Genomic DNA, 26,990 nt, shown 5'->3' on the forward strand with positions numbered 1-26,990 from the left:
AAGTAGAGTGACAATATACAGCCTTAATGTACTCCTTTTCCTATTTGGAACAAGTCTGTTGGTCCATGTCCAGTTCTAACTGTTGCTTCCTGACCTGCATACAGGTTTCTCAAGAGGCAGGTCAGGTGGTCTGGTATTCCCATCTCTTTCAGAATTTTCCACAATTTATTGTGATCCACACAGTCAAAGGCTTTGGCATAGTCAATAAAGCAGAAGTAGATGTTTCTTGGGAACTCTCTTGCTTTTTCAATGATCCAGCAGATGTTGGCAATTTGATCTCTGATTCCTCTGCCTTTTCTAAAACCAGCTTGAACATCTGGAAGTTCACGGTTCACATATTGCTGAAGCCTGGCTTGGAGAATTTTGAGAATTACTTTACTAGTGTGTGAGATGAGTGCAATTGTGCAGTAGTTTGAGCATTCGCCATTGCCTTTCTTTGGTATTGGAATGAAAATTGACCTTTTTCAGTCCTGTGGCCACTGCTGAGTTTTCCATATTTGCTGGCATATTGAGTGCAGCACTTTCACAGCGTCATCTTTCAGGATTTGAAATAGCTCAACTGGAATTCCATCACCTCCACTAGCTTTGTTTGTAGTGATGCTTCCTAAGGCCCACTTGACTTCACATTCCAGGATGTCTGGCTCTAGGTGAGTGATCACACCATCGTGATTATCTGGGTTGTGAAGATCTTTTTCGTACAGTTCTTCTGTTTATTCATGCCACCTCTTCTTAATATCTTCTGCTTCTGTTAGGTCCATACCATTTCTGTCCTTTATTGAGCCCATCTTTGCATGAAATGTTCCCTTGGTATCTCTAATTTTCTTGAAGTGATCGCTAGTCCTTCCCATTCTATTGTTTTCCTCTATTTCTTTGCATTGATCAATGAGGAAGCCTTTCTTATCTCTCCTTGCTATTCTTTGGAACTCTGCATTCAAATGGGTATATCTTTCCTTTTCTCCTTTGCTTTTTGCCCGTCTTTTCACAGGTATTGTAAGGCCTCTTCAGACAGCCATTTTGCTTTTTTGCATTTCTTTTTCTTGGGGATGGTCTTGATTCCTGTCTCCTGTACAATGTCACGAACCTCCATCCATAGTTCATTAGGCACTCTATCAGATCTAGTCCCCTCGAAATATGTGAAACAATCCCCTATGTGATGGTATTTGGAGGTGGCACTTTTGGGAGGTCATTTGATCTGGAGAGCGGAGGTTGCATGAATGAGGGGTCTCAGAGAGCTCCCTCCTCCTTCAGCCATGCAAGGACACAGGAAAAAGACAGCATGAGAGCCAGAAGATGGCTTGCCAAACACCAAGTATGCCAACACCTTTATGTTGGACCACCCAGTCTCCAGAACTGTGAGAAGTCACCAAATCTATGGTATTTTTGTTGTAGCAGTCCAGACAGATACTTTATATCATTTTCTATAGAAGAATGCACTAGAAATTAGAATTATAAATTATTTTAAAAATGATTGAACAGTATTTCCTACTCTCAGGGGCAGGTGGATAATTTCTATCTTAAAACCTCCAAGAAGAATGATTATGTCACAATCCTCTACACAGTTTATCATTTTTCACAAAATAATCATAACCGATAACTATTAAGGAAGTTACAACCCACTCTTTTCTTCAGAATTATCTTTGTGAAGAATGTTTAGCTATGCCTCTTCAATCATTTAAGATTACAAGATACATGAATTTTTTGTTGTTCTTGTATTGTTTATAAATTCAGCTAGTCATGAAGTCCTAACAACATACCTGTTTATTTTTATTTTTTTGGCTGCACCATGCAGTATGTGGAATCTTAGTTCCCCTAGATCAAACCCAGTCCCCCTGCAGTGGAAGCATGGAGTCCTAACCACTGGACCAAATGTTAGGGGATTTCCTAACATATTCTTTTAAAAAAGGTAATGAGAGAATGCAGTCATGAAATTAAAAGATGCTTACTCCTTGGAAGGAAAGTTATGACCAACCTAGATAGCATATAAATGCAGAGACATTACTTTGCCAACAAAGGTCCATCTGGTCAAGGCTTTGGTTTTTCCAGTGGTCATGTATGGATGTGAGAGTTGGACTGTGAAGAAAGCTGAGCGCCGAAAAATTGATGCTTTTGAACTGTGGTGTTGGAGAAGACTCTTGGGAGTCCCTTGGACTGCAAGGAGATCCAACCAGTCCATCCTAAAGGAGATCAGTCCTGGGTGTTCATTGGAAGGACTGATGCTGAAGCTGAAACTCCAATACTTTGGCCACCTCATGCGAAGAGTTGACTCATTGGAAAAGACCCTGATGTTGGGAGGGATTGGGGGCAGAAGGAGAAGGGGACGACAGAGGATGAGATGGCTGGATGGCATCACCGACTCGATGGACATGAGTTTGAGTAGACTCCGGGAGTTGGTGATGGTCAGGGAGGCCTGGTGTGCTGCGATTCATGGGGTCGCAAAGACTCGGACACAACTGAGCGACTGAACTGAATGTGAGAATATCCTGCGTGCTACAACTAAGATCTAGTGCAGCTAAAAAAAAAAAAAAAAAACACTAATGCTAGAGGGACTGTAATAGTTATGAACTAGAGGCAAAGATAACATATCTTTTGCAGGCAACTATTTCTAATGCAATATGGACATTAACCACAAGACTTTTATCACTGGAAGTGATTTGACAGCATTTATCAAAGTTTAAAAAATGTGCACTGACTTGACCCACCCACCACTGTATCCAAGTATACAATGTATCCTAAGGAATTTGTATGAACTTTGTATTGGCATAGCATTGCTTAACAGTTGGAAACTAGAAACAATGTCAGATAATAGGAAATGGGCACATGGATATAAAATAGTATTTATTAAGATGGAAATATGTGTACTAAATGTTAAGATAAAAAATCAGGTTATTGAACAATGTGTATCATACAATCCTTTTTAAAAAATAAAACATGTTTACATACCCATTGATGTGGCACAAGATGTTAAGTAAGAATGGTTTTCTCTGGGTAGTGGAATTATAGCCAATTTTTATTTAATGTGTGTTGGTCTTATTCAATGAATGTGTATTTTTCTGTTTAGAAAAAAATAATCATGGGAAAAAGTAATTTAGTAATCTATTCTTAACCAAGACTCTACATCCTACCATTATACAAAGGTGCCTAGTATTTCAAAATATTGCAGATAAACTGTACTTAAAATTGCATGCTAAACAAGATGTTAAAAACAAAGCACTGTATTGTAAACAAACCAGGCTGAACCAGGTTATACTATTAATGTAGTCATTTAACCTGGACTTAACCCCTTAAATCCCGATTAGGCTAAAAAAGCAAAGCATGGGTTACTAACGGAACCAGCAAACAATATTTAAAGTCTGGGTACACACCAGAAAATGGCAGTTTAATACTTAGCAAAATATATGTCCCTTCAATTTACATTTTACCCATTCTGTTTTGATATGCCAGAAGTTTTACCTTGAATTAATCCAGACAATTAAAATGGCTTCCTTCCTTGAGTAAAAATTGTTCTTCTTAGACTATAATTTGGCATTAAGTCAGGAAATTCATGGTTCTATATACCATAAATGTTGGCAATAATGCTCATTATTTTAGATTAGGAATAGTCAAACTTCTCTCAAGAAATTGATGTCCTCTTAAACAATAAATTAGTAATTAATGGATTGGTTCCTACTTGGTATCAGTTGCTAGGATGTTCATAGACAAACTTGTGATATGCTCCCCTTCCCAACTCGTTCTCTACGAAGTATAGAATGGTATGTACTTTTCCTTTTTTCCATCCTGATTCATCCCACCATCTTTACTTCTGAAAACAGAGGTAACAGCATCCTACATTTAAGGAGATTTGGGAATTAAATATCAAAGTGTTCAACACAGTACTGGGACCATGTTTAGGGGCTCAAAAATACTAATTCCCCATGACAGTCTCTGGACTTGCAAATAACAGTTTGATATACTCTTGCTTGCACAACTGCCTAATATTCAACACATTCCAAACTTCCTCTGATATATAGAAATGACCAAAAATAAACAATCAGATTATTTTTCAAACTGGAATAATGAAGTTATCCCAAATAGTGAAGGGGAAAAGAAACTGGATCATAAACTTGTAGTCAATTCGGGGCTTCATCTGACTGAACTGATACCTAACAAATTTGCTTTCAGATACCTAACAAATTAGTAACTTGCTCTCACTTCATCTAAAAATAAGCCATTAAACAAACTTTCTATTTACAAAGGACTTAAATGAAGAAATTATTTTATATCTTCTCAACAAATGGGATAATTTATAACAAACATAATTTTAATTCTAAAGCATTTGTCCTAAAACAAGACTTTGAAATCAATCAGTGCTGTTGAATCAAGCAATGAAAATGAATAGAGTGGAAATTAAATAAAAGACAACCACCAACAAATAACAATCTGGGGTATACAAGTATAACAGCAAAAGCAGATTGCATAAGTAAAAGCCCTTTTCTTCTAGGTGGCTCATGTAAGGGAATTCTGCCACTGTAGTTGTGTTGTTGGTGGTCATAGCTCATTCTTAATTTATCTCTAAAGCTCTTAGAAACCTGCCCACATTACACAGGAAAATTTCACAGTTCATCAGTGCAAAAATTTTATTTCTCCTTTGTTTCCCCTCTCCCCACTATCCCACTTTACAGGATCTGAAATTTTACTTAATCCACAGCATTTGTTTCATCATCTGTAATCAGTCATGTGAAATGTGAAAGAAAAAAAAACACTCATCAAATTACAATCTCAGTCCCCTACCCCACCGTTACAGTAAATTTAGGATAAGTCTACAGCATTCACTTACTTTAGCTGGTTCTGATACTGAGGCATACTTTTTTATTTGAGAATCAACACCTAAAGACTTGGCTAATTGTACAGCGTTGGAATCATCACTGATAAGTGTCCCAAGAGCCACAAGAAGTCTAAAAGTGGCTTCGAGGTCTTGTACAACTTCTAAGACTGTGCTAATTACTGACAAGCACTGAGCTTTCCCTTCAATGTTATGGTCTTTATGAAAACACACAGAATAGTTCAGGGTCAACGTAGCCAGAGCAATGTGAATGTTCTTATTGCTCCCTGATTTCAGTTCTATTGCATGGGACAACAGTGATTCCCTCTGGGACATCATGAGCTTTTGTCCTGCCTGGCCAACAAAACAATTGCAAAAAGTCCTCAGAGCAAGCAGCTGGTTTGCTGGCTTTCCTCTGGGGTTCAGAAGACTGATGAGATGGCTGCTGAACCGAGTCCCTTCTTTTTCACTGCAGAAGTTCTCATTAACACTGGGATGTTTAATTGACAGCCGAAGAATGTCAAGGGCAGGAAAGACAATATCTGTGAAAAAGAAAAATTTATTGTTAAAAAACTAAACATGTTAAAAATCATATGCCTGCTTTACAAATTGCATATATTTCTAAATTTTGTGTTAACTGATTTTTCATATTTCTAGAGGCTGTAATTATTGCTCTAAGATCACATCTGCTTTAAAACATGGTAACTCTCCTGGGTTATTAAGATAGCTTGACATACAGTGAGTATTCAATAAATACTTGTGGAAAAAAATAGTATTGGGAACTTGCTTTTAAAAAAATCCTAAAACAAGACCAAATAGTTGAGGAGGGAAAATTCTTTATAAAAGAATTCTAGCTGACAAATGCTAATAGGATGCTTATATATGTTGGTGGAGAGATACAGTTAAGGGACTGGATAGACGCCAAGTGAATGAATGCTCTTTTCATACTGTTGAGAGCATACAGAGCATTGAAGAATTGATGCTTTAAAACCATGCTGTTGGAGAAGACTTTTGAGAGTCCCTTGGACTGTAAGGAGATCAAATCAGTCAATCCTAAAGGAAAGTGAAAGTCACTCAGTCGTGTCTGGCTCTTTGAGACCTCATGGACTATATAGTCCATGGAATTCTCCAGGCCAGAATACTGGAGTATTCTCCTCATTCCCTTCTTCAGGGGATCTTCCCAACCCACGGACGGAACCCAGGTCTCCCATATTGCAGACGGATTCTTTACCAGCTGAGCCACCACTGAAAGGTGCTGAGGCTGATTGAAGCTCAAAAACTTTGGCCAGCTGATGTGAAGAGCTGGCTCACTGGAGAAGACCCTGATGCTGGGAAAGACTGAAGGCGGGAGGAGAAGGGGACGACAGAGGCTGAGATGGCTGGATGGCACCACTGACTCAGGGGCATGAGTTTGAGCGGACTCTGGGAGCTGGTGAAGGACAGGGAAACCTAGAGTGCTGCAGTCGATGGGGTTGCAGAGTCGGACACAACTGAGTGACTGAACAAGAATGAATGATCCAAACAATCTTATTATCACTGAAAGTGAGCAAAGCAGAAATTATGGGCCCTGGGATATAAAGGTAGTATGCAACATCATTTATAAAGGATATTCACCTGAAAAAAACTATTGAACCAGAATCTAATTATGTCTAACATTAAAAACAAGAGACAGATGGACACATTAAGTGATCGGTCAAATTCAAAATATGGGGCATTCTGCAAGAAAAATGATTTTTTTCCTCCAATAAATCAATCATATGAAAAAACAACAGGAAAGATGGTACTTTGGAATAAAAAAGAATTAAGTAAATTAAATAAGAGAAAAAATATTTGGAGCAAATGTTTGTAGCCTATGGTTAACAGGTCACAAAGAGTTTCATGTATGACTCGCAGGGGATTCACAAATGCTCTGGAAGAGTGTACAAAATGGTCCATGTATGGGGATCATCACACTACCTTCAGATTCTCATAGGTATATGACCAGAGAAGACTATGGACTAGAGCGGTACAGTGAATCCTGTTAAGTGTTTTTCAATGCAAATTTCAACTACCACCTTAACTTTTATTTAATCTAAAAACACCAGTAGTATGGATAGGAATAAAAAGATATACTCTCTGCTTCCTGGTTACATTTTTAAAAGTATTTTTGTACCTTCAGGCCAGTTAACAGCTTTCCATAAAATCTGAAGTTGCTGGGCTGTGGGTTTTTCTGAAGAATTATTACATATTAGAGACAGTATCTTTTCAAGAAGTACCAAGTCATCCTCAGTTAACTTCTTCTCTTCAGATGCAGTTCCATTAAGTTCCTTTAGTTTGCCTAGAACCAAATGCAAACCATCAGTATTCTCTAAATGTAATTAGCCACATACAATATATAAGTGTCAACGTTTTCAATAAGAACACGCTACCACACACCATGGGGAGGCCAAGATTTTTCACAGCAATTATCAAAGACCATAAAATAAGGCCTGTGAGTATTTTTAAGCTAAGTACAGTATAGAAAAAGAAAGGTTACTGTGATGATTTCTTTGTTATCCTCTAAGATCTTCTAAGCTTTTTGAGTAAGTTTTTAAGTATACTATATTTGTTATCATTTTAAATGCTTTTCAAAGCAGTATTAGATAGCACATGTAAGTCAATCCCTTACTTTCTTACTGAGAAAATTTATAACTTTTAGCCAACTAACATCAACTTCTATGACTACCAATGATATAGTCAAAAAGCTGCGTGCATGCTAAGTTGCTTCAGTTGTGTCTGACACTTTGCAACCCTATAGATAGCCTGCCAGACTTGTGTGTCCATGGGATTCTCAGGGAAGAATACTGTTGCCATGCCCTCCTCCAGGGGATGTTCCCAACCCAGGAATTGAACCTGTGTCTCCTGCACTGGCAGGTGGGTTCTTTACCACTGGCACCACCTGGGAAGCCCGGTCAAAAAGCTAAATGTGTATTTGTATTTAATTAACTAACTTAGTTCCATCTGTACATTTGACATCACATTATTTAAACACGTTTAATGGACATATTGCCTTTCCCGCCATATTCACACTTCATGAAACAACTTCTTTCAAACTCTTCACATGCAACTTCAATATCAGCATCCGTGTCATCATTAATGTTACTTTGAGTCATCCAACATTATTTCGTCAAAAATCTTTATCTCAAAGAATAAAGAAGTTAAAATTTCAAAATTTTTACCATTTGTAACTGGAAACTTGGATCTGTTTTATTATTCTTTGGCATTAAAAGCTGTTTAACAGAGTATTAAAACAAATCTTATTTAGGGAATGCAAATAGTAAGAGATCTTTTAGATCTCTATAAGAGTTTAAAAATGACAAGTTGCCTAAAATTGTGTATACATTTCTTTATTGTTAAAAAAAGCAATTAAGAAAAGACCTATGGATTTTTATAAAGATGTTATGAAAAATAATGACAAAAAATAAAGCAAAACAACACCCCCCTCCAAAACAGTAACACCACTGTCATATATTCAGATATGTACGTCATCTCAATAGACTTTCACCATAATCTTTGTGGCAAACATAGTAATACTCTTAGTCAAAAGCAAACAAAAAGAAAAACCCTAGTCATTTTGTTTGGAGGAAAATAAATTAGCAGAAAAAGTAATCAAAGCCAACTGAGCAGTTTCAGATTTACAGACAAGATCTTTGCTTTTTAAATGCTTTGCTTATTCGTTTTATTTTTTTTCTGAAAACCGTAAGAATTTAGGGGATAGGATTGATATTTTTCCCTTTTAATATTTTTTCAGTAAAGTCATCAAAAAGTATTTACTTAGATTTGTGTAAGGTTTCTTATAAAGTATTAATATCCATTATCAGGTTGTATATTTTTAGTTGACTCAGTTGTGTAATACCAAAATATAAATCTCTATCATGTAAGCAGCTGGTTCCCAGCATATGCTTAGGAGAGAAATAGCCTTGAGAGAGCATCTCAGAATCTGTGGATATGTGAGAAAAGTATTTAATTAAAACACACTTACTTAAATGTTGTATGAAAGTGAAAGTCACTCAGCCATGTCTGACTCTTTGCAACCCCAGGGACTATACAGTCCATTGAATTCTCCAGGTCAGAATACTGGAGTGGGAAGCCTTTCCCTTCTCCAGGGGATCTTCCCAACCCAGGGATCAAACCCAGGTCTCCCGCACTGCAGGTGGATTCTTTACCAGCTGAGCCACAAGGGAAGCCCAAGATTACTAGAGTGGGTAGCCTATCCCTTCCCCAACAGATCTTCCCAACCCAGGAATTGAATAGGGGTCTCCTGCATTGCAGGTGGATTCTTTACCAACTGAGCTATCAGGGTACACTAATGCATGTATATGGAATCTAGAAAGATGGAACTAATGAACCTACTTGCAGGGCAGCAATGGAGGCACAGTGGGGGAAGAAGAGGGTAGGATGAAGAGAGAGAGTAGCACTGAAACATACACATTATGACACATAAAATAGACAGCTGGAGGGAATTTGCTGTATGACGCGGTGAGCTCGAACCTGGAGCTCTGTGACAGCCTAGAGGGATGGGATGGGGAGGGAGGCGGGAAGGAGGTTCGAGAGGGAGGGGTCACATGTATGCCTGTGGCTGATGCATGTGGACGTATGGCAGAAACCAACACAACATTGTGAAGCAGTTATCTTCCAATTAAAAATAAATAAATTTTAAAAACAAACTTACCTAATATTTGTGTAGGGTTTGCTTGGTCAAAAGTGACAGCCTCTTTTTTAGGAAAATAAATATTCACTGTCTTAGATGCAGCTGATTGGTAGGCACTGTTTCCTGTTTACAGAATAGAAGGTGAAAATCATTCAGAATGGCCAAAAGCAAGATTTTTCTGACTTTTGTCATCAAAATTAGAGATATATAACTATTCAGTGCAAGCAGTAACAACCCACTTCAGAAAAAAAAAACAGAAAGAAAACAAATCTTTAAGATTTTATATACTGCATGTATTTGTTCATATAATAAATTTCAGATTTGGGAAAGGGAGCTTAAATGCAAAACAAAGCCTTTTCATTTCATATTTTCTACTTCTCTCATATTTTTAAGATTCAATCTAAACTGAAAGTTTTTAAAAGATCAAAGAATACAAAACAATTATGAAACTTTCCAGTTTCTCCTTCTCTAGGAGAAATTGATCTCTCTTCTCATTCCAAATGATGTAGTAGGCACTGTCATTTTCTCCAATCATTTTCATAAATCCCTCCCAAGTTATAAGTTCCTGAAGGGAATATGTATTTACTTCTTCAATCTCCATTATAGTAACACTAACTCTGTATCTGATGATGAACAAAACATAGCCACCAGATGAAAACTCAGTAAATAAAGTTAAATGAAGCTAATTCAATGAAATATAATTTAAATCTAATTTATGTCTTACTTTCATTTCAAATCTTAATTTATACAACGTTTTTGTTCTGATGTAAAATTAAGGTATTGTGCAAAAATGTGAATAAAACATTTTGATCTTCTAGTATATTAGAAGTAGAAAGGGGGAAGTTAGATAAATGAAGAATGAGTTAAGTGCACAAAATTAATTGTAATTGCTTCCAAAGATAAAAAATTTTTGACATGATCAAAGACACTGCCTGTACTCCCGATTGTTAAAGAGTCTAGATGTGGTAAGGAAATTGCAAATCAAATTATCATCCAAACAGTTAAGCACAATGAAAAGTTCTCTGAAGGAAAAGTACAGGATGCACTGAGAACTTATGACAGAGAAGAGAATCTAGCAAGAGGCCATATATGCGTGTCCAGGAAGTTTCACTAAGGTCATTTAGTAAATACTATATAGCAAAATTAAATAAAAAAGAAAAAGGAAGGGAAAAGCCAAACAACAATTAGTGGTCTAAGTAGCAATGCAGAAGGTGCAAATATTCCAAAAGAGAACAACATGTACCAAACTCTTAAGGTAGAAAACAGCACGCCACATTTAAGACACTGAAGCAGGTCAGTATGGCAGAAAAGAGGCAGAAAGGAATGTGATGCAAGGCAAGAGAAAGCAGTCACTGGGGAGCTGTAATAGTGCTTTAATCATGGGAGGGGCATAAACAGAGGACCACTGTGAGACCAATTCAGAGGCCACTGTTTCATTAGTCTAGATGAGCGATGACAATGGCTAAGATAAAGGTCCAGTATATAAAAATTGTTAAAAGACTTTAATTTCTGAAAAATGGAGGAAATATTGTGAATTTAAGACTCTTTTGTAGTATAACAGCTACAACTAAGATTACTAAGCATTTATTTTGTAGAAAATTATTTTTATATATTTTGTAATTTTAAACTCTTTTAACTCTAGAAAGTAGATATAATTTTGCAAATGAGAAAAAGACAGAAACAAAATGACTTGCTCAAGGTAAAACACATAAAAAGTAGTGGAACTGAAACTTCAATCAAAGCATTCTCACTCCAGAGTCCTTAATCTTAATTAATCACTATGTTAAACTTCAATACTGCCAGCCAATGTTACTTTTACAATGAAAAAAATAGCTTACAAAATCATATTCCAACTTAATTCTCAAGTAGAGTGGTGGGTTTATGAACTTTTTATTATGCTCAATAACATGTCACATATATTCTCTATATTTCTCATAAAATAATAAACAGGTAGACAATGATACAGAGTGGGTAAACAACAAGGTCCTACTGAATGAACAGCACAGAGAACCGTATTCAATACAAAAGAATTATATTCAATAATTCCACTAGGGTGATAAACCATAATGGAAAAGAGTATGAAAAAGAACATATATTGATATATAACTGAATCACTTTCCACTAGGGTGATAAACCATAATGGAAAAGAGTATGAAAAAGAATATATATTGATATATAACTGAATCACTTTGCTCTAGAGCAGAAGTTATACGACACTGTAAATCAACTACACTTCAATAAAATAAATTTAAAAAAATAATAAATAGGGAAATATATATGCCAAGAGATCTCTCAAACTTTCAAGAGGTGAACCACAAACTCACTTCTGCATTTTGCTGGCAGTCAATACAGAGGGAAAAAGAATGCCTGCATATACTCAACAATGATGAACGAGTAAGATGTGCTGGAGTCTATGCTAGATACTAAGAATAAAAAAAAACTTGCTCAGGGAAAAGCCAAATATTCCAGGCCTAAATGGTAAAAGCAAATTCCTTTCTGAGTCCTCTCAATGTGTAATACAGTAAATAACATTCTAAACACATTATGTAAGAATGAAGAGGAAGAGATGGGAACAAACTAAGACTTTGTAAGGATACTGAGGAAACCAGCCTTAACACAGAACAGCATTTTTCCATCCCGGTTGCATATGAGAAAATTATCAAACTACCCTTGCTAAGACCTCAACCCAGAGCAACATTAGATCAAGTGAGCATCACTGAGGATGAGGCTGAAGGACTTTTTCTAAGCTACCCAGATGATTCCAGCATGAGGTAATGACACAATTCTGAGAACACTCGAAAAGTGTTTGGTCTTGATTTACTGTATAAAATGTTTTCCAGCAAGAAGAAGATGCCAATTTTCTTAAACTTTTATTACATAAAAGTTCTAATGAACTTTAAAAATCTAAAAACAAGAAAAGGAAGTGAAAAGTGTGTACCTGTAAATGGATCGACTCCAGCCATGGCAGTTCCCATACTTGCAGACCCTGGTACATACCGACCACCACCTAAAATGCAATAATACTCATAGTAAGCACAGGGTAATGGCACATTATACTAAAGTTCAAACTGCTCCTTCTTTACACAGAATGAATTATTTTCATTATTAGTTACACTTTCAGAATGACATCTTAATAAACTGGCTTAATAAATGGGTTGTAAATTTAATACAGCAAAATGCTTAGAATATTATCAGGCATGTAGTTAGATTCCAATAAAATTAGCCAGAGAAGTTATCCTCAAGTAATTACATGCCTTATATACTATAATTATAGAAGTTTAATGAATTACAAGGGCTATTAGACTGGAGAGAGAGTCACAAGTTTTCATTATAAACATGGACACTATTCTATTGAAATATAGACACAGGGTTCGCTGGCATATAAGACAAACAGAAAAGAAACTAGGTAACAGTCAGAGATTCCATGATAAGAGCCCAGTCTCACATTTGAGAATTCTTGTAGCTGCTTTATTGACAATGGAAAGAAAGAAACAGGAAAAACAAGTATAGAGAATCAGCAGAATTTGGAGATGTTCAGAGTCCTGGATCAGCTTTTGTGGGAAGAAGGAAGATGAGCTACTTATTATTCTAGCCCCTCTGATTTTAACATTCAGGAGTTGGTATAATCAGTGCAACAGATACAGAAAAAGCAAACAAAACTAAAAAACAAAACTACAGAGGTGAATGGCATTCATTAAAATAATGAAGAACACAAAGTAAGTGGATTTGCTGAGTTTTCACAATATGCTGGCTAGCAAGCTAAGTATCTTATATGCAGGAATTCATTTAAATATTAATTAGGTATCATTGTTATTCATAAAAATTCACAAAAGGAAGGCTGAATAATTTGCCCAAGGCATTATGAGGCAGAATGTAGTCCTACACTGTGCCAAATGTGGCACAGACCAATTTGAATGAGAGTCACTGGTTCAATATGCAGATTCCCAGGACCTGCCCATAAATGCTTAGTGGTACTCCAAATTAGCTTCATTTTAGAAACCAATGGGGAGCTTTCAAAACTACCTAGACAGCAAACCACATCCAAGACCACTTAATCAGGGTCTTCCCTGGTGGTCCAGTGGTTAAGAATTCATCCTGCAATGGAGGGGATATCGGTTTGATCCCTGGTCCAGGAAGATGTCATGGAGCCACTAAGCCCATGTACCACAACTACGGGGTCTGTACTCTAGAGCCTGGGAGCTGCTGCAACTACTGAGCCCGTGTGCCACAATCACTGGAGCCCCGCACACCCTAGAGCCCAGCATGATCTGCAACAGGAGAAGCCACTGCAGTGAGACGCCTGCGCACAGCAACTAGCGAGGAGCCCCCACAGCCCTGCAATTAGAAAACGCCGATGGACAGTAATGAAGACCCAGCACAGTCAAAAATAAATAAATAAATATTAAAAAAATTTAAAAAGACCACTTAATCAGAATTCCTGGCTAAGGGGCCAGACTTTACGTATTTTTAACCTCCTCACTAATGTAGTGTATCAGAATTTTTGCGGGTGGGACCTTGCAATAACTAACTCAAACAAGCATTCCATAAATAAGGGAAAAAAAAAAGAATTAAGATTGACCTTAAGTTGTAAGCAAGATGCAGAAATCTTCTGGCCCCAGGGCTATTGGTAAAACTGGAGGTACAACATCAATAATAATAAGAGCTAACATATATTGAGGGCTTAAACATTATTAATATATTCCAGGCATTTTGCTAAATGTACTACAGAATTTTTTATAACATCTCAATATGGAAATGTTGTTATCTATCTTTTTGATAACTGTGGATCAGTTAACCTATTACTTCAGAATTCTCCTGGATTTTTAGTATGCTATCTTGCATATCTCCATAATCAGTGAATCTTCTGAGTTATTGATATTGTGCAACAGTGAGACATGCTCCGGTTACGATGGCCCCAGTTGTTCTCTTGACTTTGTTGGTACTGTTTGAAGCTTGGTGTAATAGTCTTTCTGTTCCAAAAAGAGCTGCTAATGAGATTCAGGAACTCTGTTGTTCTAAGTTTCAGGGCATCACTGTACCTGAGTATGCCGACAGAGAAAGTGATCATCTGATCTACTCTTCAGATCTTTCCTACCTTTTCAGGGTCACCAAAGACCTCCTTAATAGCCATCATGCTATCACAACATTTTGCTTGATAGTTGGTTTTTGTAGTACACTGGTACACTGCACAGGGTAGAGCTATTTGCATCTGGGCCACCAGTGCATTCTCAGGAGAAGGGAAGCCTAGTGAGAGCAGCTCACAGCTTCAGGACATGACCCAAGGTTGTGTGTGGGTCCCTTCTATGGTTTAGATAGGGCCATATGGTATCACTTCTGGGGCTCACAGTACTAAGTCTGCAGGACCAAAAGATACCATAAACGCTATGAATCTCTTCCCAAATTTGGTACATTGTCCAGGAACTCTGGCTGAAGGTCCAACAACAGCATCATAAAATACATCAAATGCTATTCTGAAAACAGAGATTCTTCAGTTGCATTAAAGTCCAATTTTTTTTTCCAGTAGTGTTGATGCTGAGGCATGCGTACCTTTGGTAAATAAAGTCACTTTGAAGAGCTACACCAACACTTCCAGGGCTTCATGAAGGTCATTAATAACTTAGATTAGGAAGACTAATCCTGGGTAGCTGGGTGGACTGTCTCCTTCCATGCTAAAGGCAAAATGTGCCTGGGCAAACTTCTTGACTGCACTGCTCCATCCAACATCCAGGACTCACATTGGCGCCTTCTCTGCTCATGATCAGTAGCATCTCGCCAGTGACAGCACTCATGCTGTGTCTTGGGTGGTGGATTCCCCTATTATCTAATTTCACAGATAAAAAAAATAGGCTCAGATAGGTTAAGTAACTTGCCAACTTCTCATAAGTGGTAGAGCCAGATTTTGAACCAAGGTCTGACTGACTCTAAAATCTAGGCTTTTAATGATGCTGCTCTCCTTTCAGGAAGGACCACTGGAGTAAATGATGAATTTTAATAATATGTTATTAAAAGTCAGGAGGGAAAGCTAGAAAAGTACTCAAGGAAAAGGAAAAAAAAAAGAAGTTAAAAAGGAGATTCATAAAATTGGAAATACAGATAAGGGAATTACCAGTTAATGGATTATATCTTCAAAATGTTAAGCTACAGAATGCAAAATATTACGTATTTTAGGAAGAAAGACATATTGCTCAAAACTGGTTCCCACCTGTAAAAGGATCCGCTGCAGGAAGGGTGTTAGAAGATCCTGATGAAGAGCCTGGAACATACCGACCGCCACCTGTGCATGTAAACAAAGGAAAATCTGAAGCACGTCAAAATTCTGACTTTCATAAAGAGCACACTGCTTACATCAGAAGACTCTAAGTGTGGAGAAAAAAGAGCAAGGCAACAAAAGACAGAATAAGAGGAGTTACCGTCAGAAGTCTTACAGTTGGTTAGTAAAAAACTAAAATTTCAGTGATTCTCCAAGTTTTGTTTTTGTTAACTTTAATACTTTTTATTATATTTTAGCTTCTGCACTTAAATAGTAAAATAACTAGGAATCCAAATATAGAAAGATAAATTGGAGTTGGTCTCTGACCTAAATAATACACCATACAATCAGTCCCTGTTCCTATACAAATTCACTGGAATTCCTCCTGCTGTTGCTATCAAAACCACAGGCAGCAAATGTTAATCTTTTAGAGAACCTCCAGGTTCATTAATTCATGTGTCAAATAGTACACTCAGTGCGGAGATCCAGCAGGGAACAAGATTGCTTGTATCCACTGAAGCTTACAACCTACTGGAGAAGAAAATTACAAAGGGGACGAGTGCCACAAAGGAAGCAGATTTCCCATTTATTCCTTTACAAACGGGCGGTGTGTGTGAGTAGGTTTTGTTAGGATCTCTAAGGAAATAATTGGAGGCATCTATCAAAGATATATCTGAGGATGCTGATAGAGTTTCAGAAGAGCAAAAAAGCTGAGACAGTTAGATTTCCAGACACAGACAGCTGCTTTAACATCTGTCCTCTATCTATCCCACAAGACAGCTTATACAATACAGTACTCTTTTGTACTGTAGGCTGATATTCCAAGCAAAATATCCAGATATAAGCTTTCTTTTCCCTTTTTCTGTCAAGTGCATCTGGGAGGGTTTCATTATTTGTAGTTCTGTAGTGATTCAGTCTGATACCGCTGTTTAAATCAACATGCAGCTGAGATTAGCTCTATGATGTGAATGAACAACAGAATTTTGAACTAGAAGGAAAGAAGATGATTTAGGAGCATGAAGCATCTGTAAGGGAAGAAGAAAAAAAAATATCTGAGACAAGAACAGAATGTGCAATCCTTGTAAAAAGGAAGAACACCAGCATATGAAAGATGAGGTCAGAAATGACAGGAACCAGGATGCTGTTCAAGCGAAGTCTGGGCCAGTGGGGTGGAGGACAGTGCTATTGGTAGAGATAAGGAGCAGATTTGATGGGCAGAACAGAGGCAGTCTGTTGGGTGGGGATAAAACTGGAAGCAATCATCGCCTTCTCATGGGCTGGTGGAGAAGAAAAAAAAAATTTTATTTAGGGCTGACCCTATATTTAAGACAAGAGGGAGAATTGTATTTCCTCCCATACCACAGCCTCGGTTGCCAGGACTTGGAACTCAGGCTAACACTTCTAGAATTAAACTCCACTTGAGGACTCAAAACTAACACAACTGGGGTTATAATACTCCTGGTATGAAAACCTAATCCTATTTATAACACTTTAAACACTGTATACTATGTAATAAACAAGTGACTTAAAATGAACATGAGGAATACAAATAACACATGAACTAAAATTACCCACAGTTCAGTTCTAGATTTGATGCATAACTAACCAGTTTAGCCCCATGTGAAAACAGAATTTCCATTTAATAAATTTCACCAAAATAACGTGAAGTAGTAACATAAAGGAACTTACAAGCTTCTTTTCATTTCAAATGGCTGAATTAGTTTCTGAATTTTATTTAGTTTACAGTGTGGCTGTATTATTGAAAGAGAACAATTTACAATTATTTCTATAAATACAAAATTACTATATAGTTTGAAGCTCAAAGATATAAATCTGAAGCAAAATCCTGCTGTAGATCTTGTATTTTTTTATTTAAATAGTTAATCATAATAGGTGTTTAAACATACACACACAAGATAATCAACACTGATGGGAGTTATTAATACATAAGACTTAATACAAACCCTAACTTACCTGTAAAAGGATCTGAAAAACTGGTGTTCCCGAGTCCCAACATTTGACCTTTTGTGTTATCAATAATAAATTTAGCGACCTGATCCAAAAACATAGGATTCAAATCATTCTTCTGTAAGAAGTTGTATGCAGCTAACCAGGGATCATCAGTGATATTATATGGCAATTTATATGATGGTCCACCTTCATTGACATCAATTGAGAAAACATAATCAAATTCCTTAAATGGGAATATCAAAAGGAAATAAATGATTACTGTCTGTTAAATACTAAAGACATATATAACACAGAGTTATTTTAATAATGATAGTGTTAAACTTTCTCCAAAGCACAATGTTAAAACTTCTACTAGGCAGATACTGATTAATAGCAACCATCTGCATGTGCTGTAAGAATGACAGTTCACTGGGGCAGACTTAGGGGATGGATTATGACAACACATTAACTGTAAAACCAAGATTGGTTGGCAATTAGTTGATCTCAAGGCCAAAGGTATTAGCTGTTGAAAACATGTTCATAAAACACATGCCGGCATTATAAGCACAGCCCTGCAGGGTCCCTCATGGCCTGTCAAGTTAAACATAGCTAGGCATGAAGCATGAGATGAAAGGTCACACAGAAGTGCCAAACCCAAAATGGTCGGGAATAGCTTATGCATCCAACTACCAAAAGGCAAATCATGGCCAATGCATCCATCACAAAAGGAGCTCTCTCTGCATGCAAAGATACTTTAAAAAATCTAGTCAAAAACTGAGAGAGAATCTCCCCATTGAAATGTATTTTTAAATGTCAAAATACCAAAGAAAATTTTATTAGCATGGGGAAAGGGAAACAAAACCATTAATTTGTCAAATGCTTTAAGATAACGGTAATTAGAAAGCAGAAGTTGACATACTTTCCCTTCATATAAAACTCTTCCAGACGTTTGCTGACTAGCACCAGAGGACCCAACAACATCACCGATTTTTATCCACCTCCTTTCATTAACACTCCACTGGTAGGCTTCGACTTTCTCTCCATCTCTGATTAGACGAGTCTGTCCTTCTCTAGTACCTTAAAAAAGAAATTGTGTGAGTCAGAGAATGGCAGAGTAAAATTTACAAACATTTAGATTGAAAATTTTTAATGTTAAAGTTTATACATAAAATTTTTTATTAAACAAAATATTTAAAAGCATAATTCTACTAGAAAATGGCCAAAAAGAAAATAATGCTTCAAAGGAAACTCTATTAAATAAAGGATGGTTAAAAAGATGTGATTCTACTAAAAAAGTAGCTGGCTAATCAAAAGTAAAATGAGTTTTATTAATAAATGTCTTCTGACAATACTTCATTTCAGTAAATGATTCTCCATTCTTCTAGCTGATCAGGCCAAAAAGAGTAGAAGAGTGATTCCTTTATCTCAACTCTAATCCTACAGCAAATCCCGTCAGCTCTATCACTAAAATACAGCTAGAACAACTACCTCCTCTCACCATCCCCAATGCTACCTACAGGCCACCGTTATTTCTCAGCTGGACTGATGGAGGGGCCTCCTACTCCCTGGAGCCCCCTAGAGTCTTATTACACTGGCTGTTTATTGTGATTATTATATTGTCCACACGGATGTTGGCAAGATTTGCCTCTGAGCCTCATTAGGAACTTTACCTGAAAGTCACATTCTCACAAGGCCGTCAGTGGCAGAGACACCTAGCTGTCCTCTAGAGATTCCTGCTCCTATTCCAATAGAGTCCTGAGATTACATATGAGTAATGGTCGGTGGAATCTGGGTGGGTATGATATCAGTTCAGTTCAGTCGCTCAGTCGTGTCCGACTCTTTGTGACCCCATGGACTGCAGCACACCAGGCTTCCCTGTCCATCACCAACTCTCCAAGCCTACTCAAACTCATGTCCATCAAGTTGGTGATGCCATCCAACCATCTCATCCTCTGTCCTCCCCTTCTCCTCCCGCCTTCAATCTTTCCCAGCATCAGGATCTTTTCCAATGGGTCAGTTCTTCACCTCAGGTGGCTAAAGTATTGGAGTTTCAGTTTCAGCTTCAGGGTGTGATATGTGCTGGTTCCAAACCTAGTCCATCATCTTCTACCCTCCCCTCTTATCCTACCTAGTGGTTGAATGTCTAGATTCAAGGTCCAAGGGGACCTTGCAAGCACCTGCTGAAGATGGTGATTTCAGCTTGGGCACCTGAATGACTTAGAGGAGTACATACTCCAAGATACCCTGTCATCAACTGAACTCTAAATGTACAACAAATAAACCTTGTCTTGTGTTAAGCCACTAAGATTTTAGGATTTACCTGTTATAGCGACTAGTGCTATCCTAAGTATCCTACATTTCCTGACCACTGAATTTATAACTCCTATTTTTTATTAAAACTCAACTCCTGCTTTACTGTTCCCATAGAATTTATTATCTGACATACTTGTATATCTACTTACTTTTTAATTATCTGCCTCCTCCTGTAGAATATACATTTGTGACAAAAGAATCTGTATTCTGCAGTTTAGAACAATGCCAGGCACACAGTAAGTACCTAGTAAATATTTACTGAATGTGTATATATGTATGGACAGAAAGATTACATTCTTGCAAACAACTGTAAGAATATTAAAAACATGAAATGATATGACCATATTCAAACTTTGGTTTCAGAAACCCAAACAGCTTTTTTAATGTGGGTTTTGTATCAGTTGATTTACTGAATTTGAAATTAGAAATGAGAAGAATAAAAAATATATTTACTTCATGGAAAACAGTAATTGATCCCTTTGTTATTGTTCAGTCATTAAGTCGTGTCTGAGTCTTTTGTGACCCCATGGACAGTAGCCCAGCAGGCTCCTCTGTCCATAGGATTTCCCAGGCAACAGTACTGGAGTAGATTGCCATTTCCTTCTCCAGGGGATCTTCTGGATCCAGAGATTGAACCTACGCCTCCTGCACTGGCAGGCAGATTCTTTACCACTGAGCCACCAGGGAAGCCCAATAGATCCATTACATATTGAATAAGTAATAGTTTAATGAAAAATTAGTTTTAGAAATATAGTGAGAAGACTGGCATTGTTGTATGTTTTTGTAAATCTCTTTACTGTTTCTCTTAATGGAAGACAGCTGGATTATCATACCTGCCCCTGCATTTAACCTTTGTAATCTGTTGTTTGGTTGAAGCATATTATGAAAATCCCGCGTCACACAGATAATACAGTTGAAAAAGACAGGACTGGTCTAATAGCCTTTTCAGAAAAATGTGGATATTCTACAGGGCAGATCCTAAAAGGTTACAAATTTAGAATCTACAATCCTATCAATGAACTTGTCATGCTCTATTATAATAAAATCCATTGGTCCATTAAACTCTGAACAATTTTTTTACTCATTTATGATTCTGTTAGACCACAAACTGGTCATCTGGAAAACACTGATTAAACCACTGATCTATGCAGATCTTCCATATGACTACACATTTTATTATTCAATATTAAAAAGTTGCATTTGTTAATATGACCACTGATGTTATAAGTCTTTGAAAATTTCAATTTTCAGTTGGAAGTTTGAATTTTATCTTTGGCAACACTGTCAACTGTTTTCCTTAAAGGGACATGCTCATTTTGTTCATTTTCCAAAAAAGGCCTTCCAAATACCTAAGTCTGAATAACTTCAGCTGTTCTTTGAAATAAAAGTGGCATTCCATGAAGAAAGGGAAAGTTCAGCCTGCAACTCCAATGACTGCAGAAGTACTTATCCCGGAGGCATGCGGTGCTCTGGTACACTGTAGGTGTACTTTACATCTTGTCATCCAGAACGATAAAGACATGTACTAAAGGGCCAAAATGCAATTTTTAATGCTTTTTCATCTGCCTAAGAGCAGATGCATTTTTTCTTAAAAACAACAACTGCATGCCAGCGAAGAACACCATGACTACCTGAACAGTTTGGTGCCACTGCCTCGATCTGCGTACTAAGGAGCCAGCAGTTTTACCCACCACTGCTTTTATACCGTAACTGCAGATGTTAACACAGTGTTAAAAGTCAAATAACATTTTTGTATTACAAAACTAGTTACGACCATATGGATATCCTGAAAGGATCTCAGAATCCCCAGGGATCCATGGACCAAGGGATCATGGATCCATCCAACACAAGGTTTCATTTGAGACAACCACTATCCTGCTTTTAAGCTCAAATGACGCCTAACTCATTAAACAGACATTGCATTATTTATTTAAACTCATTTTTTAGTCTATACAGCCTCTCAGAGAATCAAGTCAACCAAAAGTTATTAAATGAGTGACTTCTGAACACCTACCATATATACGAACTAAGTATTTAAAAAAAAAAAAGATTACTATTTATGGGGAACTTAGCTCAAAGTCTTTAAAACTACAAGGAAGAGGCAAAAAGAACATGGTTTCTCATTGTGATTATGCATAATAAAAATTCTCAGAAATTGGTACCTGGCAATGAGAATACTGAATGACTTCACAAAACAATCTTTTTTTCCTGTCATTCATTATTCCAAAAGGCAAACATGGTACCGTTTTTTACTACTAGATACACTGAAATATTTACCAGGTTCATTCAGATGTTCCCTCCCAGGAAGTTGCTCAGCATTAATGTCCCCTAAGTCACCAGTTTTGGAATCAATGGTTGCTTGAGAGAGTTCTCTTTCAAAAGCCTTGATTTCCTCAGCACTTGCTGTCCGATCCTCTGATTCTGTAAACACTCTAATAATACCATCACTGTAATGAAACAGAAACTGATTTTAAGTCATCACCACAATGTATTAACATTATCACACTTAAAAGATCCAAAGCAAAAACAATCTGTATATGTGAATATGAAAAATGTTACTACATATTTATTGCTGAATATAGAATTATGCTGATTTCAGCACACTACTCTCTTTCCAAAGGCAACAGAAAGGATGGAAAAAGACTTTTTAAGAAAAAAGCTACTGGCAAAGAACAAACAGATATATATTTAACACAATTTTCAATTCCAAATTAAATATTTACCATCACAAAAATCTACAGATATAGTATACACTTTCAAAGTTAGTATTACACAGTTATTACAGTATACAGAAGAGTGGTGAACTGTTTCACTTACAAAGGGCTCAAATGCCCAACATAAGGCTTAGAAAATACTAGATGCTCGATATCCATTCATTAGAAACATATGGAGCCTGTTCTTGCTATGCCATTAATTAGCAATGTTACCCCAAAAAAGAAAAAAAAAATAACTTCACCTCTGGACTAGATGGCAGGCCCAATTTCTATTCTTGGGAAAATGACTTGGTTTCCGTAATTTCTCTTTTCAAAATTTTGTGGTGAGGGAGGCAAGTTACCCACTTTCAACTGTATTAATCTCACTCAGCTCTATAGTGAACTTTCTTACTTAACTTTCTACTAACAGTAAACGTTATCACTTTATTTATTTTTCTTCAATTTTAAATAAGTTTAGGGTGAAAATAACTAAACCAACATAACCCTGACCCAGCCAAGGAGTAAAAGACACATGCTTTAGTAGACCCCGTATTCTCTTATGGCTGTCCCTCTCTCTTTCCTCTTGCCTTCAATGCCAGAGTAGTCTGTGATCCTTTCCTTTATCCATTTCTTCAAAAAAGTCTTTGTCTCCTCTTACTACCTTTTTCTATCATTTTCTATCAAAATGTGATGTCAAAAAAGTCACTAGTAACATCTTTCAAAGCAAATCCAAAAGCTTTTCTAGCTTTTCATTCCTTAACCCCTCATGTACTTACTGACACTGACCACAATTGGCCTCCAAAATCTTTTTTTTTCCAAGTTTGAATTTCAACATCTGGATTGTTTTTTCTGATTTTGGCTACTGGCTTTTTTTCTCTATCCACAGTGTACCACAAATTCAGCCTTTAGTACTGCTCCTCCCCTTCTGTTTCGTCTCTCAGATGCCCTATCCCTGGTCTCTGGGAGTTTGATGCTAATCTTGATCTGCAATCTCAGCTGTTACACTGGGATCCAGTCCCAGTGCCTGATTTGTGACTTAACAGCACAGATCCCAGGAAGTTATCACCTTTCTCACCAGACCAGTTCTCGCACTTCTACATTTTTATTAATGTGGACTTCTACTCATTCAAACTTTGAAACTTTATCCTTTCCTTTCATCCCCTTTCTGATTTTCCCTCTGCATTATCTCATTTTTTGGTCTTTTATCCATTAATACTGTGGGGGTAATAATATTTCGTAACTTTACATCCCACTCCTACAGTTGCTTATTAATTTGGTTTCCTGTCCACTGTCACCACTAGTTAAATCTAACCTACATATTTAGTAATTCCTTAAGTTCTGTTCATCACTTCTTACTCAAGAGCTATAACTCTTTAACCCCAAGCACTGAATCTAACAAATGCCGAGCATTCCAGGTTCTTCATGACTAAGCCCCACCCTACCACCTTCCCATTGTCAGCCACTGCGCCCTAGAACTGGTCCTCCACCACTTCCCTTCATCTCCCACACACACCACTCCTGGTCCCATGCCACACTTTACTTGTACTTCTATTTTTGACAGAAATTTTCTTTGCTGTTTTTATTCATTATCTTTCAAAACCCAATTCAAATTTCTTCTCCAAAAGGTTTGCCCACACCAATTTGTAATTTCTCTCATTTCAAGTTTCAACTGTACAACCTGTAATACAATACTAGTGTAATATATCAAGTATCATTAATGCAAAAGCTGTTATACCTACTACTGTTTTGTTTAGTAATATAAATATGCCTGTGATCTCCCAGTTGACCTGAAATTCTATGGCTTACCTCTGTGCACCCTACCCAAGGCCTAGACACATATTATTGATTGATTGACTAGAATGTGAATACCTCGCACCAACCACAATGTCACCATTGCCCAGCACACAGCAGCACCAGACAGACTGAGCTGGAAGTCGGATTATTTGAGCACATTCCCCGTGTTTCCAGATTCTCAAAGATCTGTCTTCTGCTGTTGTCACAAAATCTAAAATTAATGAATACGGGAAAAATTAGCCTGAATAAATAAAATTCAGTACATTTACATACACTACCTTTCTAAATAGGCATACTGATTTTTAAACCCCAAAGTACTTATAAATCATAGTTCTAAATTTTACGTATATGTCACTTATACCATATACAGCTTCAAAAAATTACATTTTTGTATAGTCACATCTTATTATACTTTACACCAATAAATTATGTGAAATCTTTCTTCAGATGCCCAAGAACTTTTTACAACACAACCATCAAGTCTGAATTAATATAAAGATGATCATATAGTTTTCTCCTTAGGAAAAATATATTTATGAAATAAAGTTAATATATTATTCAAGTTATAGTTAGTAAACTGAAAACTGATTTAAACCATTAGCACTCTGCACCACCTCCCCAATCTCAAGATAGGACAGAACAACACTCAACACAAAATTTTAAATATGTAGTATAAGACAATCTTACCTTTACAATTTGGAAAGACAGATATGCTATAAATATAATTTGTATGACCATAAAATACTTCAAGACACTCGCCAGTGATTTGCCACCTTCTAATACTAGCATCATTTGCACAGGAGAGAAATTCTGTTTCACTCAAAATTGCCAAGCCTCTTACACAGTCTTCATGCCCTATATTAAAATATATGTATATATATAAAAATCAACAAAAATGGATCATTTGGTTGATGGCTTTATGTATTTTAATTTACTAACACTATTGAACATACCAGTGAATATTTAAAACTGATTTTCAAGTTAGAGAAATACATTTTCTCCCCATAGAAAAGCACGGTAGCCAAAATTGGTAGTGTAGTTTTGGCAGTATTTTTTAATCACCAGTCTTAGGAAGTTATTTTATATTTATCATATCTTCTCTACATTATTTCTTAAAACCCTCCAGAAATAGGATTTTGATCCACACGATTTTTTTTTTCAAAAGAAAATCCCTTATTTATTTGTTGGCTGCTCAGCACACGGCAACTTAGTTCCCAACCAGGGATCAGACCTGATCACCTGTGGTGGAAGCGTGAAGTCTTAACCACTGGACCAACAGGGAAGTTCCCCCATGATTTTTACTTGAGAATTCATTTCAACTTTTCTTTCCCAGTAACACGAGTTATTATTCATAACATACACAATGCTCAAATATAACAGATGAATAACAAAGTAAATAGCCCCTCAATTTCTTACTACATAATACTAACATTAGTATTTATAAAGCACCAAGAAAAGAAAAACTAGGATTATAAAAAAGATTTCAATTATTTAAGAGTTTGAAATAAAATCTATCATAGGATAAACTTTATTCAAATGTGAAATAGGTTGAGAGAGATTAATTTATCTAAAACCACAAAGTTAGTGGCAGAGTTAAGCAAGAATTCAAGTTTCCTGCCTCTTATTCCTACCTCTTTTGATTCAAATAATCACTTCTCTTACTCTTTTGATTCAACCAAAACATATAAAGCCAAACATTGCTGCTTTACCAAGGGAAATATTTCTTGATTTATATAAATGCAGGCATTAAAATGATAAAATAAAAATTAAGGACTTGATTTTTTTAAAAGGGCAAGAATTTATTGAATCAAAACTTGTGTTAATTGTGTAACCAGATATATATACGTGTATGTATTTAATCCTTTCAAAGGACATTAAATGTTTTTAAAAACGTAATAAGATTTCATTTTTTCAATATTAATTGAGGCACTGTAGATGTCGCTACAATGTTTTTTAGAAGGACAAAACATTTTCAGAAGTTTGTAAACTAATAAAGGAGATCAGACATCTAAACCTTTCCCATGCTCAGTATTTGCTGATTTAGATTACCTATAACAGATTAATAAAACTTGACACATATAGTGTATGTGTGGAAGCAGAAACAGGGATGTCTGGTTATAACTCATTGTCCATTTTCCACCTACAGGTAGTTTTATCTGCACAAGGGACTTCTCGCAGTATTATCCAGGATTGATCAACTTTTAAGGAATAAATAGAAGCAAGGAAAAACAAACAAAGATCACATTAAAAATTTAAGTGCCACACAAATAAATCATCAGTACTAGTATTAGACAGCCGATTCCTCATTTTAGGAGTTATTTAATAGCTGAGGTTTTACAAGACTACCCACCTAAAAGTACAACATAAACAAAGCCTGAAAATTCTTATTATTAAACAATGTATTTCAATATTAATAAAAGCATGAGTGAGGTTGTCCTCACATATGAAGGTAACTCAATTGACCCTAGTAAGACTTACGCTTGGAAGTTTCAGGCTAAATCGTTCAAATGACAACCAAAACAT

General features: G+C 36.6%; 1 protein-coding gene across 3 annotated transcripts in view; it reads right to left on the bottom strand.

Annotated features, from left to right (window-relative positions):
* Window positions 1-4,598: 4,598 nt before the first annotated feature.
* Window positions 4,599-26,990, bottom strand: part of PLAA (phospholipase A2 activating protein) — a 37,487-nt gene continuing 15,095 nt past the window's right edge. For 2 of the 3 annotated variants that reach the window (XM_043486852.1, XM_043486854.1), the window contains 10 exons: window positions 25,155-25,322; window positions 24,543-24,678; window positions 22,258-22,427; window positions 18,587-18,744; window positions 17,692-17,911; window positions 15,670-15,741; window positions 12,406-12,474; window positions 9,489-9,590; window positions 6,951-7,115; window positions 4,599-5,340 (listed from right to left, as the gene is read on the bottom strand). In XM_043486852.1, coding sequence (XP_043342787.1) covers window positions 4,775-5,340; window positions 6,951-7,115; window positions 9,489-9,590; window positions 12,406-12,474; window positions 15,670-15,741; window positions 17,692-17,911; window positions 18,587-18,744; window positions 22,258-22,427; window positions 24,543-24,678; window positions 25,155-25,322 — 1,826 coding nt within the window. In that variant the 3' untranslated portion in view covers window positions 4,599-4,774. The remainder of the gene's footprint in view (window positions 5,341-6,950; window positions 7,116-9,488; window positions 9,591-12,405; window positions 12,475-15,669; window positions 15,742-17,691; window positions 17,912-18,586; window positions 18,745-22,257; window positions 22,428-24,542; window positions 24,679-25,154; window positions 25,323-26,990) is intronic. The other variant, XM_043486853.1, reaches the window with a different exon arrangement.

The sequence above is a fragment of the Cervus canadensis genome, chromosome 14 (genome assembly GCF_019320065.1).
Source record: "Cervus canadensis isolate Bull #8, Minnesota chromosome 14, ASM1932006v1, whole genome shotgun sequence".
NCBI lineage: Eukaryota > Metazoa > Chordata > Mammalia > Artiodactyla > Cervidae > Cervus > Cervus canadensis.